General features: G+C 33.8%; 1 protein-coding gene across 2 annotated transcripts in view; it reads left to right on the top strand.

Annotated features, from left to right (window-relative positions):
- Positions 1-18,440, top strand: part of LOC117180865 (WD repeat-containing protein 20) — a 123,546-nt gene that overhangs the window by 57,770 nt on the left and 47,336 nt on the right. For both annotated transcript variants that reach the window (XM_033373417.1, XM_033373416.1), the window contains one exon: positions 6,417-6,599. In XM_033373417.1, coding sequence (XP_033229308.1) covers positions 6,417-6,599 — 183 coding nt within the window. The remainder of the gene's footprint in view (positions 1-6,416; positions 6,600-18,440) is intronic.

Here is an 18,440-nt window from a genome sequence, read left to right as displayed (position 1 = left end):
ATGAAAGAGGGAGCTCTTCTTAATATTTTGACACCAAAATCATGCCGATACACCTTACCGACTGCGAGTAAAGCCACCCACGCTTTAACTTGACAGACTGTAACTAATATATAAATAAAAAATAGTTTAAACAACGTAATAATATATCAGCTGCAAGATCGTAATAAATATCTTAAAATGAGACAAACCTTTAATAGTATTTATAATTTAAATTTTTTGCAAAAATCAAATTTTCCTCTCGATATATGTGGATGCTGAATTAGAATAAACACGGTTTGATACAAACAAATTATTCGGTTCCGAGAAGTTGAAAATTAAAGATCGCGACATCACAGTAATATTTTAGTGTTTGTTGTTATTAAGTATCTGAAAAAATTCCAAATAATACTTTATTTTTTGTTGATTCTGAACCACTCTATTTAGATTACATATTTTTTAAGAAAAAGAAATATTCCAGAAAATTATGCATTTCTAACCTCGCCAAAATTAAAATTAATTCTTTTTACAAAAATGTAAATAAAGACTTTTTTTAAAGAAATTGAGGTGAAATTATTTAGATTCAATGAAAAGAACTCTTAAAATATTCACAAGCGAACCCTGCGGATTTCAATGAATCATGATTTTAATGCCTGTTAAAAAAATTGTAGCTCAAATTAAAAAGTAATCTCTTTAGCATGCATAATTTTATGCAAAATAAGCGTGACTAAGATTGCCAATTAAAAAACTTTTTTCCAAACTACTTCACTTTTCGGCTAATTGGAGACAAAAATATCCAAGTACAAATATTTGAACCTGGGGGTGGCTTAATCAAGTGTGATATTAATAATTTTTAGTGTTATAAAAAATTAAAAATGTGATAAGCAGAAAATTCCATAGTAGAAAGAATTTTAAAAAAGTTTTTTTTTACATTATTCTCAACAATATTCAAAAATTCTGAACATTTTGTGCCAAACAAAAAACAGTATTGAAGTATAAAGTAGACGCTATTCTTTGTGTATTTATAGTAATTATTGCCTGAAGTTATATTATGATAAAAAAGAAAACATTATAAAATAATTTACGATAATTTCACTTTGTAAAATCTTAGTGGCGTCACTACTGCAAAGCAAACTCCAGATTTGTCCCTGGTTGGGGGGGGGGGGGGCTCCTAGACTGACAAATGAAAATACTATAATAGTCTATACTGTTGTTTACTTACTATTTTAAATTGTAAGGCTGAAAATCGCGCGCAGTTCTTATTGCAATGCGAATAAGGATATCATACACTATAGGTTAATGTATTGAAACGAGCCAGTCGTTTATAGAGAGTAACCAGTCGTTTATGTTACACAAATCTCAATAGAGCAGTGAGTAGTGTGAGCTGCACTACTCATTGCTCCATGATATACGACGGAGTCGTGTCGGACTCGTAATACGCGTTTCGATCATTAACGATCGAAGCCGAATAAGAAGGAACGTTGCAACAGCTGCCAGCTAATCGCAAGTGGAAAAAGTTATCGAAATCGTGCGTTGTGGTTATGTAAACTTTTATAAACATTCATGTAAAATTAATTAAGGAAACGTTGAAACGTACAAGGTTAGTTGTTCTCTCTGAATATTTTTCGTAACTTTTAATTATATTAATATTTCTTTTTTTTTCACCGCTTTTGGAACACTTATGCAGTATTGGTAAATTTTTAAACTGAAAAGTCAATGCGAAACATTTTTTTTTCATGAATATAACAGCATGAATGGATACCGTGGATCCTAAATATATACAATCTATGCCAATATTAATAATCCGAAACGCGTCGCGCGAGTCCCACATGACTCTGTCGTGTATCATGAAGCAATGAGTAATGTAGATCGCACTACTCACTGCTCTATTGCGATTGGTGTAACATGAACGACTGGTTACTCTCGATAAACGCCTGGCTCGTGTCGATACACTAATCTGTAGTGTATTCAATTTTTTTCTATGAGCGACCAGTCGTGTATGTAAAAGCACTCAGTGCTCCAGGGTTTTCTCCGTGTACTACTTCCAATGGTTATTGAAGCTGCTTGTTCTAGTAATCTTTCTTTTTATAATTTTAAGCAGTTATGCTGACTTTAGGGTTTTTGTATTTTGAGATCACCAACTCATTCAGTATCAAAAACTATTTAAATTTTTTTTTGTACAATGCGAACAAGCAAACTTGAAGTTAATAATGGATGAAAGTGAATCTAACTATCTACTTTTTTCCGTGTTTCCATACTTCTTATACTTATCATGAGGCATACTCTTTAAATTTCGTGTGTGTGGAACCTTCACACCTTGCTTGTGCCAATCAGACGTAATCAAACCGATCAAAGGCACACTTTCACTGTTACGAACATCTGTATGAGGTTTGATATACATGTGTGTGAAGTAAATATGCACTACCGCTACTAAAATGTAACATGCATTGGTGTAGTGAATTTAATATACATGTGTATTAAATATAATATGCAGTTCGGTATAGCAGTGTGCGTGAAAACTCAAGTGCTTTTATTTCTTCAAATCTTGTAAAATATCCACAATTAAATTATTAATCTAGAATTCGTCGACTGAACTGTTATTTATAATGAAGGTGCAATTTATATGTAGAGCTTTTTCCTGAATTAGTTCTAAATGGTAAAAGTTGTAGGTTAAGCTGTTAATTATTTGCTTATTGAATCTTTCGACTTCAAATATATAATTTTATTTTTTCTGAACAGGAAGAAGGTATGTTTTATTATTTAAAATCGAAAATTACTGCTAAAATTATTTTGAATTAGTGTAAAATCAATTAAATGATTTTTCTTGTAAGTGATTAAAACGAATATATATGAAATTTAATATACACACGGAAAAAAGTCCGGGTGGAGCGGGGTACCAAATACCCTAAAAGCAATGTTGTCCGCTTCGGCTGGATCTCTATCGGTTCGAAAATGGAACTATGGTAGTTCAATTCTCTTGGGACCAGCCTGACCCCCCTCCTCCACCCGGATTTTTTTCCGTGCACGCTCTTAATGGCAATTTCATATGCTTGATATATTAATATAAATATAAATTGGTATATTAAATTTAATATTATTTTTAAAAGTATGTCATTGTTTCGGATTCAAGATACGTGATTATAATTTGTATAAATTAAATTATCAGAATTTTACTGTTTTAAATAAAGACCAATCTCATTAGAGAGTAATTGTTACCTGTTAATCCATGTACATTACAACATTTTATTTCACCTGAAATTGAAGTGATCACAATGCGTAATATTAATCTTTTTTCACAACTTTAATTTTGATTGCTCGCAAACAATCCACGAAGTCTATAGTTTTTGTAGATAATGTAAGAGAAATAATTATATAATAACGATTAGTTGAAAATAGACACTGTTTCGTAATTTTTTCAGACATTTTTATGAATAAGTGCACATATATGTACACAACTAGATATATAAACGTTTATTTTTCGGCCTGCTGGCCTTAAAAAATTGATTTGCTTACACTTCCATTTTTTTACAGAATTTTCTTACAACCACGTCTTACAAAGTACTATCCATCCACACCTTATAACTAATTCGCTCGCTCCTATAGCCTAACCTTCCTCGCTGCGTCACGTACGCATTTCGCTCTTTTGTCGTTATGCCTCGCATTACCAGTCTCTATCTCCGCGGCTAACCCCTAATACTTAACTACTATTTACAATATTTACATTTCTCTTACATCTACTTTCTCTCCTATTTACAATCTTTCCTTCTCCATTCCTCTTCCTCCTTTCTTCTCTTCTTCTCTATCTTACCCAACACCCCCTTCACCCATGCTACTGCCCTTTTGTCACCCCTTTCATGCAACAATACCTCCATGCTTATCCCCCTCCTTTCCACCTCTTCACACTCCTCCAAACATTGCTTCAATTTTGCATCCCCCTTCCCGCACAATTCACACATTCTCTTCTCTCTAGAAAGCCAGAACCTATTATAATTCTCCATGCAACCGCACCTCATTCTCGCTATAAATTCCTGACTTCCTTGCTCTCCTTTCTTACACAAATATTGCGCTCTCTCCCTTGGCATAATCCACACATAGTGTTCGTTATATCTTGACTCTCTTGTTCTAAAATACTTTTTCCCTTTCCAACTCCATCTATGCACCACTACGTCTGTATTCCATCTCCTGTGAATATCTAATTGCAATTTCTTATGGGAAAAAGGCATTGGCAGCACTTTTTTCGTTAATTTTGCAAAATAAATCGAACCTATTAATAAAAAAACTAAAACTGCATTTGTTTATAAAATTTTTCAAATAAATAAAATTTTTTTTTTAATTTGCAACTGTCATAGTCGAGAGTCATTAGCAGTATTTTTAATTGATTCTGTGCACAAAATTGCCTCAATTCAGAATTTTGTGACTGTGCATGTATATATAAAAATTGCTTAAAAAGTTACCAAATAGCGTCTATGTACGCTAATCGTGATCAAACTTCAATTTCTCGCATTTTATACCTAAAATATGTATTTCAATTAGCGATTCATGGCGAATCCAGAAAAATGATGTGCATTAATTTGTTCATAAAATCATTACAATTTTTGTATGTATTCTAGGGTCATACATTTCTTAGATATTCAATAAGCATTAACTTAAAGAGAAAACAATTTGAAAAAAAGCGTAGGTTACCAATTTATTTATTACCCAGGTAATTCTTTGGCCCACTATGTGGCACGGCGTGCATCTGTTTTAAATAGCCCGCTCTCAAGATCATATTTTTCATTGAAATTACTTCTTTTAGAAGTAATTCTACGCTTAAAATAATGATATAAAATATTTATTGTTAGATGTTCCTAATATTTTCGTTTTAGAAATTCGCTATCACCGCTCAAAGCTTAAATTAGAAAATTTTTAATTTTAAAAAAAGAGGTTACTTCCGATAGAAAGTTCACTGCTTTGGTCAAACACAGGCCTAATACTTTTAAAATATTGTTTAAGTCTCTATGACAACAACCGATAGTTTCTAAGTAAAAAAATTGTTGTCATTTCTAATTCGGGTAGTACTCTGTGGGTCACAGAGCAGCCATTTAAACCTTGAGGATGTCATATAAAGGCCATGCCGGTGACTGAAGTTAAGGGCATCTGATACGTACAGTTTCCCTGGCTTTTTGCCACAAAAATGAAAATTTTTAAAAGCTGAATTCGGAGATGCTGTAAAATATCATAACGGACGTCCCCGGACTCTTTTTTGCGGGATAACAAAAAAATTTATTGTGCTAAATAAAAATTGTATTCATATGCATTATTTTGAGGTTACGTCGTTTTTCATCTCTGTCTTTTCAATAAGCTGGAAATTATTTATGAAATAAACTTTTTTGATTGCCTGCAAAGAAGGTTAGTTCCGGGAGATTAGTTACTATGTTTATTTGTAAGTCCAAATTTTTCGGCCAAAAATATTGTGTAGTTTGGAAGTAACGCTCGGGTGAATTGTAACACACATAACCTGGAAATATATACGCACGTTGTTAGCAATATCAAAAAATTTTTGATAAAAAAACACAAAAAAGTATGTGGAGACGTCCGTTAGCATGTTCGCTATCATTTCCCAGATTTTGAAGGCAAAATATTTCTTATCCTAGGAAAAAAGCCGGGGGAATCTAACACTGAAAAAATCGATACTATTTCCTAAGCGTTATGCAAATTAATCACATTTTGCTAAACTAAAACTTTTTTGAATTAATATACAAAAAAAAGTGTATGGGGACGTCCGTTAGCATGTTGGCTATCATTTTCCAAATTTCCAAGACAAAATATTAATTATTCTAGAAAAAAAGCCGGGGGAACCTAAAATTGGTAAAATCGACAATTTTCTAAGTATCACCTGCCCTTAATTAAAGTAAAAACGTTTATACTGTTATACGCAGTTAGTCACTGAACCCTGAGTTTTGTTGACGGCCACTCGCCTACTTTTAGCCCCTTTTGGATTTAATTATAACAAACAACTTCGATTTTTATTAGTACCATTTCCATTAGATGCAGCTTTTCAAGATGAGTCAAACGATAAAAAAATCTCAATTTCCGTTAAAACTTGAGTTCAAGGGCTTCTTAACCGATTGGGCAGAATTATAATAGAATTATTTTATTGTTTATTTGATGGATTTCACTTTATTTTGATATTATTGTTCATTCTTCATAAGAAATGCAAAGTTATGTTAATTTTGATAAAACTTTTATCTGGGCTATGTATCTTGAATGTCAATAATTTTTAATCTAATAAATTAGGTTCCAAATTCAGGTATCCCATCAAGAGAATGTCTAGAAACGGCCTACGAGTATAACATCATTTTCGTATATAAATTTAAATAAAAAAGAATAAAAATTATATGGAATAATGTCATATTATCCCCAGTAAATTATTACTGTAAAAAGTAAAACATTTATTTCAGGCGGTCGATTTAAATAAACCAGTTGAAAAGAAGTTGTATAAAGGAACCAATCCGACTTGCCACAATTTTAATCAAACCGCTGCTACAGCTGAGGGAGCCCCACTTCTAGTTGGTTTCTCAACAGGGCAAATTCAGCTCATAGATCCAATTAAGAAAGACAATAGTACATTGTACAATGAAGAGGTGAGTGATTATTAATATTCGAATAAAGGATTTAGCCTTTCCTTGGCCATGGTCCTTTTTTCACACAACTTTAAAGTAATATTTCTTGAAGCACAATTTTGTTTAGCAGAGTCGAAAATGTGAAAATTTTGATCCATTTCTGAATAAATTAGGAAATATTTCATTTAAATTTTATTATATTTGACGTCGTTACAAAGTAAAAAGTCTTTCAAAAACAGATTATGCGTTTAAAATTGTAGCCAAATCGGTTCCTAGTTGCCCATCGCGCACACTACTTTGGATTTTTTCATTGGATTCACATGGAGAAAAATGTGCAAAAATGAAAGTCACCGAAATTTCTTTAGACTTTAATATACCTCGTGCTACGCGCTTGGTACTCTTTTTGTCATTCACATGCATCACATTCCCGCTTAAGAATCAAGTGAACAATGAGCATCATTTCATAAGTTTCTCAAAGCTTCTTCGGGCTTGAGAAATTCTGGGGGGCCATACTATCACATCCCTGTTTATATTGTGGGGTGTATTAGTATAAATTAGTGGGGGGGTGAGGATTTGTTTCGAAGTTTAAATATGTTGCAAATAAGTACTTCATGCGAGTTGTTTTATTGTTGAGGGCTCAATTTTTTACTATTATTTTAAACTATTTACGGAATACTATTGCAAACAACATAATTGATTATTTCTAGATTTTACGCCCCCCCCCCAAAGAATTGTTTCTGGATCCGTTACTGCTTTTAGGAACTGGGGTCTTTCAGAATATTATTGTTTTAGTCCAACGTAGTATATGTGTTTTGTATGCATTTAGCCAAATACGTCATTAAGCCTAATGCCCGGGCAATAGGTCAAATGCCGGCAATAAGCCAATCTACCTGCGTTGACCTTTCTTTCATTTAATTTCCTGAATCTAAGGTGGCACTTCGCCACCTGCATGTATTTTTGGCTCAATGTCCAAAGTAACCTGGACAATAAGACCAATTTCATTTTAGTTCAAGAACTATACATTAAGTGGAAATCAGAAAAATGTTATATCTATTGGTCGATGTATTATAAAAATGAAAGAATTGTGAAAGTTTGAGGAATCTTTTTAAAATAAATGAAATTGTTTTTATTTACTTATAATGCATTCATCGCATATCGCCGTAAATAAAACCATTAATCTTCAAATATATTTAAGAAGAATTTTTAATAAAACAGTCCAATTTTCAAACAAGAAGATGAATTTTCAACCTTTCCCTCCCGCAGCTTTGTCTCAAATTTCTACGTTCTCTTTACCGCTCTAGTACTTAATTTATCCCTTTGCGTTTCTTCTCTCTTCATATATCTTGGCGTCCTCCAGTGTACCGCTAACGTCGACCTTATTTACCTTTCTTTTAAACTCTCAATCTGTTTCCTGTCTTTCCATCCCCATATCTCTGCTCCATAACCTAATACCGGCCATGCCAGCGTATCAAATAACTACATTTTCCGTCTCCAATTTTTTAACCTACTTTTTCCTACTCCCCATATGTGTTTCATGTAAATTCCACTTTTTCCCATCTAAGTATTTCTCTAATTCTGTCATTAAGCCCTCCATCCCTTCTTCATCCGCTGCCATCAAAACTATATCGACTGCGTATGCCACTGTAAATATCTTTTCATTCCCTAACCTAACTACTCCCAACCTTTTTTCCTCATTTCTTCTTTCAAGTTTGATAGTAACCTCTTTTGACCGATGTGCACATATATGGACAGATATTGAATTTGCACTTGTGACGTGCCCAACTAACTCACTACGAGGATGAATCGCGTTCTTAAGTTAAAAATTAATTCTTGCCTTTTATATTTGAAATCGTAAGAAAGTAAAATGTGTGGCGTACGTTATCAAACAAAAAGAGTTAAAAAAATATTTATAAATTTGAAAGATGTCTTATCATACAAGTCTGCTAGTGTTTGAGCAGACGAAACATATAATCCAAGGCAAATATAAAAAACTCAATTTTAAGCATTTGCAAAATAATTTATGTTTGTCCACATATGTGTACACTAATCTTTCGTGCAAGTACGTCAGTAGAGAATCGGTTGCTAATTCAGTAAGTCTACTTACTGATTATCTATGATAATTTGATTTCTATAACGTATAATTTCTACTATATACATTATTTTTCATTGTAACTTGAAAATGTTTATTTGTATTATTGTTCTACTATAGTTCATAAAATTTGTAATATTCATAAAACATGTAAATTGTATGTTTGTATAAAAAACTTTTGAAAATGGTCGTATTATTATTAACAAACGCATACGACATGTAATATACTATAGATATACTAGTTTCAAGCATATACAATAATTTTAGAATCACATTTTTTTCGAACTTTTCATTCTAGATAGCACTGGTGTCCACATATGTGGACACACATTTATATAAGAAAATATGTACACCAAACGCTATATGCCTATGTATTTTGGATTTTTAGGACAAAAAAATAATAGATCCATGAAACTTTCGTCTTTTATTTGTGCGTTCATGGTGCCGTTCAGAATAGGTTAATATATTAAATACTCTATTTATTAATCTCTCTCCCTTATCCCTTTTATCATCATAATTTTCCTATTTCGCCTCGATTTAATCAGTCAAACGCCGCCTTTAATTCCACGAACATTGCTATCATTGCCCCTTTTCCCTTTTAATCTTCTTATTTACTATATACTTCACAACATATATGTTGTCCATCACCCCGTTTCTTCTCTAAACCCTGCCTGATTCGGTGTCTCTTTCTTTTTTTCATCAACTTCTTTCTTCAATCTATCCGACAACACAGTTACAAATACTTTATGCAATGTTGGCATGAGCGATACAAGCCTTATAATCTACTTTATGCAATGTTGGCATCAGCGATACAAGCCTTATAATCTTTAACCTCCTCTCCTTTGCTGTTCTTCACTATTGGTATTACTACTCGTTCTTTCCATAACTCTGGTCACCCCTCCCCTCTCCATACCTTCCAAACCTCGTCTTCCGTCCTAGCCTTCTCCGCCTCTTCCTTAAACCTTTTATTCTCTTCCTCTTTCTTTTGATCACACAACTCAGTATACTCCTTTTTTCTCTTATATTCTTCTCCAGTACTTTTTTCTTTTCTCCATTCTCTTAATTCCTTTTTGATCTCCCGTTCCTATTTACAATCCTCATCCCATCCGCATCTATTTTCCCCTTTACAAAATTCTTTTTTGCTTGTATACTCTAATCCTCTTTTTATCGTTTCTATCTTTTTTTCCATCTCATCCACATTTCCTACTCTCATTTTTATATTTCTGACCTGTAATAATTATTATATTTCTGACCTGTAATTTCTGACTATTTTGATTTGGTATCTTTATTTGTTAAGGTTTATGTGACAAAAAAAATTCTCCCGTTGTAATATTTCTATTGAGAGTCAGTAGTACGTTGAAGAAAAACATAAGTACAATTATTAACACATTTTAAAATCGTACATATTTACGAATTGTTCAGTAAATATGACTACATTAAAGTACTTTTTAAATAAATTCTTTTATACACAAGTTTTTGTTTTAATTTTTTCCAATGTTTATAATGTTTTTTAAACAATATTTTGCGACTTCAATTTTCTATGTGCACATAAGCAAAACAAAACATTGGTACAGAAAAAGATATTTGAGAATCGCTGACACATGAGCTGTGAATGGTGGAAAATCCGACCCCTTTGACGTCAAAGGAGCCCTTCAATCGACATCGTGATAGAAAATTCATATTTCAACATTAAATTTAAAATAGTGAACAATATGTGAAAAATATTTTATGGGCGTTCTTAAAATTATAATGTTATATACTATAAGATCCATTTATTAAGGAAATGATATCTGACTTTGGAAACAACCATATTCAAATACTCCGCCTTATATCCTTTCCTGTCTCTATCTATCATCGCGTTCTGGTACCCACGCTGATACTAATAACCCGATCAACCCAGTCCTCCTACCCTGTCAATATTTCACAAACAAACCCTTCTACGCATTTCCACAATCCACTTACGTTAAATTTCATCATAATATCAGAAAAAGTCAGCATCTACAAATCCCGCTACCTCACACTGTCATGCCGGAAACGGAAGTCCTTCATCATGTTTTTGGCGTTAGAGGATGAAAACAGTGAAAAATTATTTTTACTTAAATAAATAGACTACATACATAAACATAATTCATGCAGTAAAACAGAACATGACATATTAACAAAATCACTAGGCAGCGTATCAAAAGTACGAAACGTAGCCGAATGCAACCGATTAGGTCCGAGACCTGTTATCCTATTGAGCTAGTGCTCACTGGTGTTCATCTATGCAATTTCATCCTCAACACTTCTCAACCGTGGGCACAGACTATCTTGGTTCAGTTTGATGTATTCCCGATCATAATCGATGCTTCTCGTGCTTGAGTCCAACCAATCCTTTGGTAAGCACATTCGCTGGCATGTTTTCCGTAGACATGTACTTCACTTCCATGTGACCATTCTTCATGGCATCTCTGACGAAATGGTGTCGAATATCGATGTGTTTTGAACGAGCGTGAAAAACGTGATTTCTTGCTAGTTTTTGGACAGCCTGATTATCAGTATAAATTAACATTGGTCCTTTGAGTGGCATACCGATTTCACTCATGAAGCGGCGAAGATAGCTTCTTTTGCAGATTCTGTAAATGCCATGTATTCTGCCTCTGTACTAGACAAGGCCACTGTTCGTTGCTTTTTGGCCTCCCAACTGACAGCTGCTTCAGCCAAAACGAAAGCATAGCCGGTATAAGAACGGCGATCATACGAACAGGATCCCCAATCTGCATTGACATAGCCTTCAATTTCCTTTCCACTTTTCGAAAACGTGATGCCGCTGTATAAAGTTCCCTTTAGATAGCGCAAAACCCGTTTGCCAGCTATCCAATGTTCTCTAGTGTAACAGGTATTTAATTGGCTTAAGAAGTTTACAGCAAATGCGATGTCAGGGCGTGTCCCTACAGTCAAGTACATAAGTGAACCTATCAAATTCACGAAATGGATAGGAATCCATTTCCTCTTTGGAGTTTGATTCTGGGTTGATGAGTTTGATGCTTGGATCCAGTGGAGTCATAATGAGCTTCGAATTCCTCATTCAAAAACGATCCAGAAGACTTTCTGTATATAGTTTCTGCCTCATCTGAAGCTTCTGGCCATTCCTGATGAACTCCATTCCTAAAAAGTGGCTGACTTCGCCGAGATCTGTTAATGAGAAAATGGCCATCAAGTCCTGTTTCATTTTCAGCATCGATTCTTTATTGCTAGAAGCCATTAGCATGTCACCTACATAGACGACGATGATCATTAGATGTTTCCCTGATTTAGCAATGTATACGCAAGGATCAGATTCCAGAGGTTTTATTCCGAGGCTCTTCATTGTTTCATCCAACTTTTCGTGCCACTGGCGACCCGCTTGATTCAATATATAAAGAGATCTTTTTATTTTAAAACATTATCACCCTCTTGAATTTGTCGAATCATTTTCATGATCTCCTCTTTTGTTTTCTTTCTGAATGCCTTCGAGCGAATCATGTTAGGTAACATGTCCTCCAGGAAATCAGGTAATTCCATGAAAACTTCTTTATCTAATGTTCCGTTTAGATAAGCGGTGGCCACGTTCAGTTGATGAATGATGAAGTCCTGTTCGACAGCCACAGCCATCACAGTTCTTATTGAGCTTAGTCTCGTTGAAGTTGATTCCGGCTCTTTGGGTAAATCCTTTAGCCACGAGCCGAGTTTTTTTTTTGCAAGCTCTTCGTTGACTCTGTATTTCTTCCGAACTACTATACGGCAGCCAATCACGTTACGATCAGCTGGGCGATTATGCACCTCAAATGTGTTATTTTCGATGAGAGATCTAAATTCGTCCTGAATTGCTTTCTTCCATTCTTTTGAGTCTTCTACATATAACGCATCTTTGATGGAAATTTTAGTAGCAATTCCAGCGATCTCATCAGGATCATCCTCGTCGATTCTCTCTTTGGTGGTGTGATATTCCTTTTTAGTTCTTCCCCTTTGTCCAGTCCTAATAATTTTCGGGCGTCCCGGACCTCGAATAGAAAATCTTTCCCCCTCATCGACGAGAGGATTTGCAGGATTTGCCTCGACTTCTTCCTGTGGATGAGCTGCAATGTCGAGATGTAGAGATATAACTTCCCCTTCCACCTCTAGGTTTTCAAGGTTTTTTCTCCTCTCTATTTCTATTTCAAGGTCAGGTGTAGTTGTAAGTCCTTTTGTCTCCAATTTCAAAATTTTCTTTATCCAAAAATCCTTAGGGTTGAATTCTTCATACTCTTCGATTTTTCCAAAATCTTTCAGGAACACCAGGTCTCGTGAAGCTAGAATCTTCTTTTCGTTTGGCAACCAAATCCTGTAGGCTTTCGCTTCTTCAGAATAACCTACGAAAACTCTTTCCTTCGAGCGAGCATCGAACTTCCCCTTTCCGGATACTTTGTTAAGAGTGTTAAGAGTGCAGCCGAAAGTCCTGAAATAAGATAAATTTTGTTTTTTACTAGTCCACATTTCGAAAGAGATCCTGCCTTTGATTCTGTTAGATGGACATCGATTTCGGATGTGGTTTGCAGTCGTAATTGCTTCTGCCCATAATGAAGCTGGAAGATCTGCTTGGATCAGCATGCACCTTGCCATTTGCACCAGGGTATGATTTCTTCTTTCTGCCACTCCATTTTGTTGCCGTGTGTACGCAACTGTGAGCCTTCTTTTTATTCCGCAGGAATCTAGATAGTCCTCGAATTTCTTGTTGCAATATTCTGTTCCGTTGTCAGACTGTAAGTTTTTTATCTTCTGACCAGTTTGAGTTTCGACTAGTGCTTTGTATTTTTGAAGAGATGGTATTACGTCACTTTTGTGTTTTATAAAATATACCTCTCCCCAACCAGTACAATCGTCGATAAATGTGGCAAAATACCTTGACCCTCCCATTGAATCTTTTCTCATGGGACCGCAAATATCAGTATGGACGATGTTGAGTGGCTCAATGCTGGGAACAGATCCTTCGGAAAGGAAGTGCTGGTCAATTTTCCTTTCAGACATGTCTTAATTCCCATTACTTCCTCTTCATCGATGAGTTTTTTCAACTCTCTTTCGTTGAGGTGACCCAACCTCTGATGCCACATTTCAAGATCTGATAGATTTGACTCTGTTGTCGCTGCTGCAGTTTCCACTTGTTCTTGAACATAGTATAGACCGTTAATGCTATCCGCGAACATTTTAGGATTTCCGTTGGGGCCAAATACTATTGCGTCCTTCCTTCGAAAAAAAAACTTCGAACCCATTGTCTGTGATCTTTCCGACAGACAATAAATCGGAACATAAATCTGGTACGAACAAAGTGTTCTCCAGCTTTATTGATTTAGATTCATTATTTCCGCATAAATTAATGTTCACTGTACCTTTGCCTTTTATTCCGGTTGATGCATTATCCGCAAGATTCACGGAAGGGAAATGCGAAACACACAGGTTCTGGAACTTTTCTATGCAACCACACATTTGTGAGGCGCATCGCGTTTTGCTCTGCGTTTCGGCGTTTGAAATATCATCCCTTTGCCTTGTGTCCCACCTTTTTGCACCTAGAACATTTAAATTTGAAAGTTTTTTCACCATATTTTTCGCTTCCTTCACCACCAGAATTTTGTTTATTTGGATTACCAGGGTTTTTGCCAAAATGTCCTTTTCCTTTAAAAACATTCGAAAAAAATGACCAAATATGATCACGTGCATCTTCCTCTTCTGTCATTTTTTGTAAAATTATTTGTTTCAGTAGGGTTGCCTTCTTCGCTGGTCCAGTCGACTGGTAAATTGATTGTAGTTTGATCCAGACTTCTCGCGATGTTTCACAATTTTTAATCTGCTTGAGTTCCGAAGGGCTGATCGACCAAATTAAATCAGCTTTCGCCTTTAAATCCATCGCGTTCCATGTTTCAATCTCCCTAGCAGATGCTTGTTTTGGGAGCTGGTCATTTCCAAGCACGACTTCAGGCTTCACTTTGTCCCCACTTAGATAACCCCATGCATCGGTTTTTATTAGGAGAGCTTGCATTTGAAGCTTCCACGTGTCATAATTATCTTTATTGAGTGACTCAATACGCGCATTCAACACGGAACTCATTTTTTAAGCAGAAAGGCTCTTTAACCGTTCTTTTTCGAACTGAACGTCCAAAACGTATCAAAAGTGTGAAGCGTGGCCGATAGCAACCGATTAGGTCCGAGACCTGTTATCCTATTGAGCTAGTGCTCACGGATGTTCATATATGTAAGTTCATCCTCAACACATATTAGTTGAAAATTCATTTTTTTTTCAAAGAGAAATATTGGATTAAAAATTCTTTTTTGTTTTCAAATTAATAGTTTTATCCGAAAATTTAATTATTCTTTTTTTTTTGAAAAGGTATCATTTTTGCTTGATTAAAAGTTCCTCTTTAATATTTTTGAAAACGAAGGATTTTGAATACTACATTCCCGGCTGAAATGATTGTTCGTCAATGAATTGTAGCTTTCAAATACATTCTTCGAACGTTAATGTAAATAAGAGTAAGATTTGTTTTTGTAGGTCATACGGTCTTCATTAATTAAAAGAATAAAACGAAATGATTGGAAAGTTCGTTTATTAAAATTCTGTCTTTCGGACGTTTCGGCTACCACTGCCTGCCTTTTTCAAAGAATCTAAGTAAATAATATATAAATAAAAATCTTTTCTTTACATATAATTACACACAATTGATTTTTTTTTAAGTAAAAGAAATAAAAATTATCTGTGCTTTTTATCTTGTAAAAAAACAAGAATATTAATTTTGGAGTCAAACATCTGTCAATAGTTCATATTAATTTTTTAAAAATATGAATGACATGTGACACCAAATTAAATTAAAATGTAACGAAAAAACATCATAAAAAAGCCTCATAAAAATTATAGAGGTTTTTTAAATAAAAAACTACATCTTACTTGAACAAAAATCCTTACGATGTTTTTGGACAACGACGAACGTATAGCTTAGTAGACAAGAGACATAATTTAAGGTTGTAAATTCATGAATACAGAATAAACGCGTAATTTTAAAGGAACCTCGAATGGGGAAAGCGCGCCAAAGTAACTGGAATTTGAACTTGGTTTTGTTTATTTTATAATACTTTGATATATTTTGTTGACATTCATGATTTCTGTCCGTAAGTTAATCGAAATATTGTGATATCTGTTTATAAAAATGGATTCTATTATCCGGACAAATTTTCGTTACTATCGATATCTTTTGGATTAAGTAAAAAATTTTTAAGAGAGTTTTGATTGCTGAAATAAACATTTATGTTGAATTTTTTTTAACGATCTTCGTAAGCTTTCAGAGTCCTTGAACATACGGTAACGTAACTTTTAAATCCGCTTTTTTGTCCGTGTCAGCCCAGTTATTTTTTTTACTGGAAGCATTGTAGATTTCATGAATTCGCCCTCGAATACTATTGTTTATCAAAGGAAGTAAATAATTATTTTGAACTAAAATAATTTTAATTTGATCCAAAATTTCTTTCCTGAAGCTAATATCACTTAATTTTATGTATCTATGGATTAAACCTTTTATTAGGCCGACCTTTTGATAATATAAATGATGGGAATTAAAATTAAGATATCTACCAGACCATGACGCTTTTTAAAACCAATTGGTAATTAACATACCTTCAGTTCTTTTTATAATTTGCAAATCAAGGTAATTTATTGAATTTTTTTTTTCAAGTTCAGACCTAAACTGTATGGAATTTTCAATACTATTGAAAGTATTTATGAAATTTATTGAAATTCTTGCTAGGGAAAAAAATACATGTAAAAGACGCATAATAGAATCCATTTGTGTAAACAAATATCACAATATTTCGATTAACTTACAGACAGAAGTCATGAATATCAACAAAATATATAAGAGTATTATAAAATAAACAAAATCAAGTTAAAAGGACAGTTACTTTGTTGCGCTTTCCTCATTCGAGGTTCCTTTAAAACTACGCCTTTATTCTGTATTCATGAATTTACTACCTTAATGTATTTATCTTGTCTACTAAGCTATATGTTCGTCGTTGTCCAAAAACATCGTAAGGATTTTCGTTCAATTAAGGTGTAGTTTTTTATTTAAAAAAGCCTCTAAAATTTTTATGAGGCTTCTATTATGCTTTTTCGTTACATTTTAATTTAATTTGGTGCCACACGTCATTATTATTTCTAAAAAATTGATATGAACTATTGCCAAATGTTTGACTCCCAAATTAATATTCTTGATATTTTACAAGATAAAAGGCACAGGTAATTTTGATTTCTTTTACTTAAAAAAATCAATTGTGTGTGACCTACAAAAAAAAATCTTAATCCTTTTTTTAAATTCCTCACATTCTTTACTCTTTTCGTTTTTATAATACACTAACACAGCGTGGACACGCTGGGGCTTACATGTATGGAGAACTTGAATGCTACCCGAATCACACAACAGCAGGGAAGAAGCCATGCTACAAGGGCATTTACAAATTTCGCGGTTTTAAAGTTGCATTCGGTCAAGTCCGTGCATCGTCAGCTCAAGTTTATCATAGTGTTCATGGTTGTGTTCGAAAATTCACATAGATACAAATGTAAAAAAAATATACGTTATTTTATGTAGTAATTACAAATAATGAAAATGTTTCATTCATAATGAAGTGAGAAATGTGGACTGATAAGTAACCGCCAATTTTTGTCTGTTCGAATAGTATTGTGGAATGACTGCTAAGTGACAAATACTGTGAAATAGTAATAATATTCTGCGCTTCCAGTGGACGCAGAGTGAATTGTGTTTAACGCTTATTTGCGGCATAAAAAGGTACGTCATCAATAGATGGGATATGTTTTAAATAAGTGAATAAGAAAGTGAATAAGAAATTACATGCGAAAACTTTAAATTGACGTAGCCTACATTTACTTACAGCGATTAGGGCAAAAAGGTGAATCTTAACATGACCTTCAAATAATGACAGACCGGCGCGGCATGTTTATTATACTTTCGATTGATTATTTTTTGCCAAAGAAATTCTTTGCGGTTTTGTATGTTCATCACTGACAGTGTCGGCAGTAATAATTTAAACAATATTGACTTATTAATAATTTAACAACAATTACTTATTAATCGTTATTACACATTATTTCAGAATTTAATAATTAATTTCCATTGTTTGTTTTTTCACAGGTCGATCCTGATCGAAATACAAATCAGGAAATGCAGATGGAATTGGTGCATTTCAGCTAGTGCATTTCAGCTGGTGCATTTCAATCAACATTATTGAAAAATCAGCCTAAAAGTGATTTTAAGTCATTTTGATAATATAGGTTTATCCAATATTTTAAGTAATATTTCTATCTTTAAAAATGCTATCCCTCGATCTGGTTTCCAAATTGGCATTTGATCAGCCCCTACAATTAATTCTAAGTCATTTTGATGTTGTAGGTGTATAAAAAAAAATCTCGAAGCAATTTAACTTGCCCGAATGTTTATTCCAATTTTTTCAGAAATTTTTCTATTTTTGAAATTGCTATCTCTAGAGCTGATTTACAAAATTGTATTTGATCAGCCCCTAAAATTAATTCTGAGTCACTTTGACGGTATAGGTATATCAAAAATATGTTTCGAAGCAATTTGACTTGCCCGAATTTTAATTCAGAGATGCCAGTCCGTCCTCTTTTTTCCCTAATCCCCTTTTTCCCCTTAAATTTGAAAAATCTCACAAAGTTTAGATTTATTTTTGTAAAAATTATCACATAGTTTCAAGGTGACCTG

This window comes from Belonocnema kinseyi, chromosome 9 (assembly GCF_010883055.1).
Source record: "Belonocnema kinseyi isolate 2016_QV_RU_SX_M_011 chromosome 9, B_treatae_v1, whole genome shotgun sequence".
NCBI lineage: Eukaryota > Metazoa > Arthropoda > Insecta > Hymenoptera > Cynipidae > Belonocnema > Belonocnema kinseyi.
The sequence above is the reverse complement of the archived record's forward strand: the minus strand, read 5'-3'. Positions and strand labels throughout refer to the sequence as shown.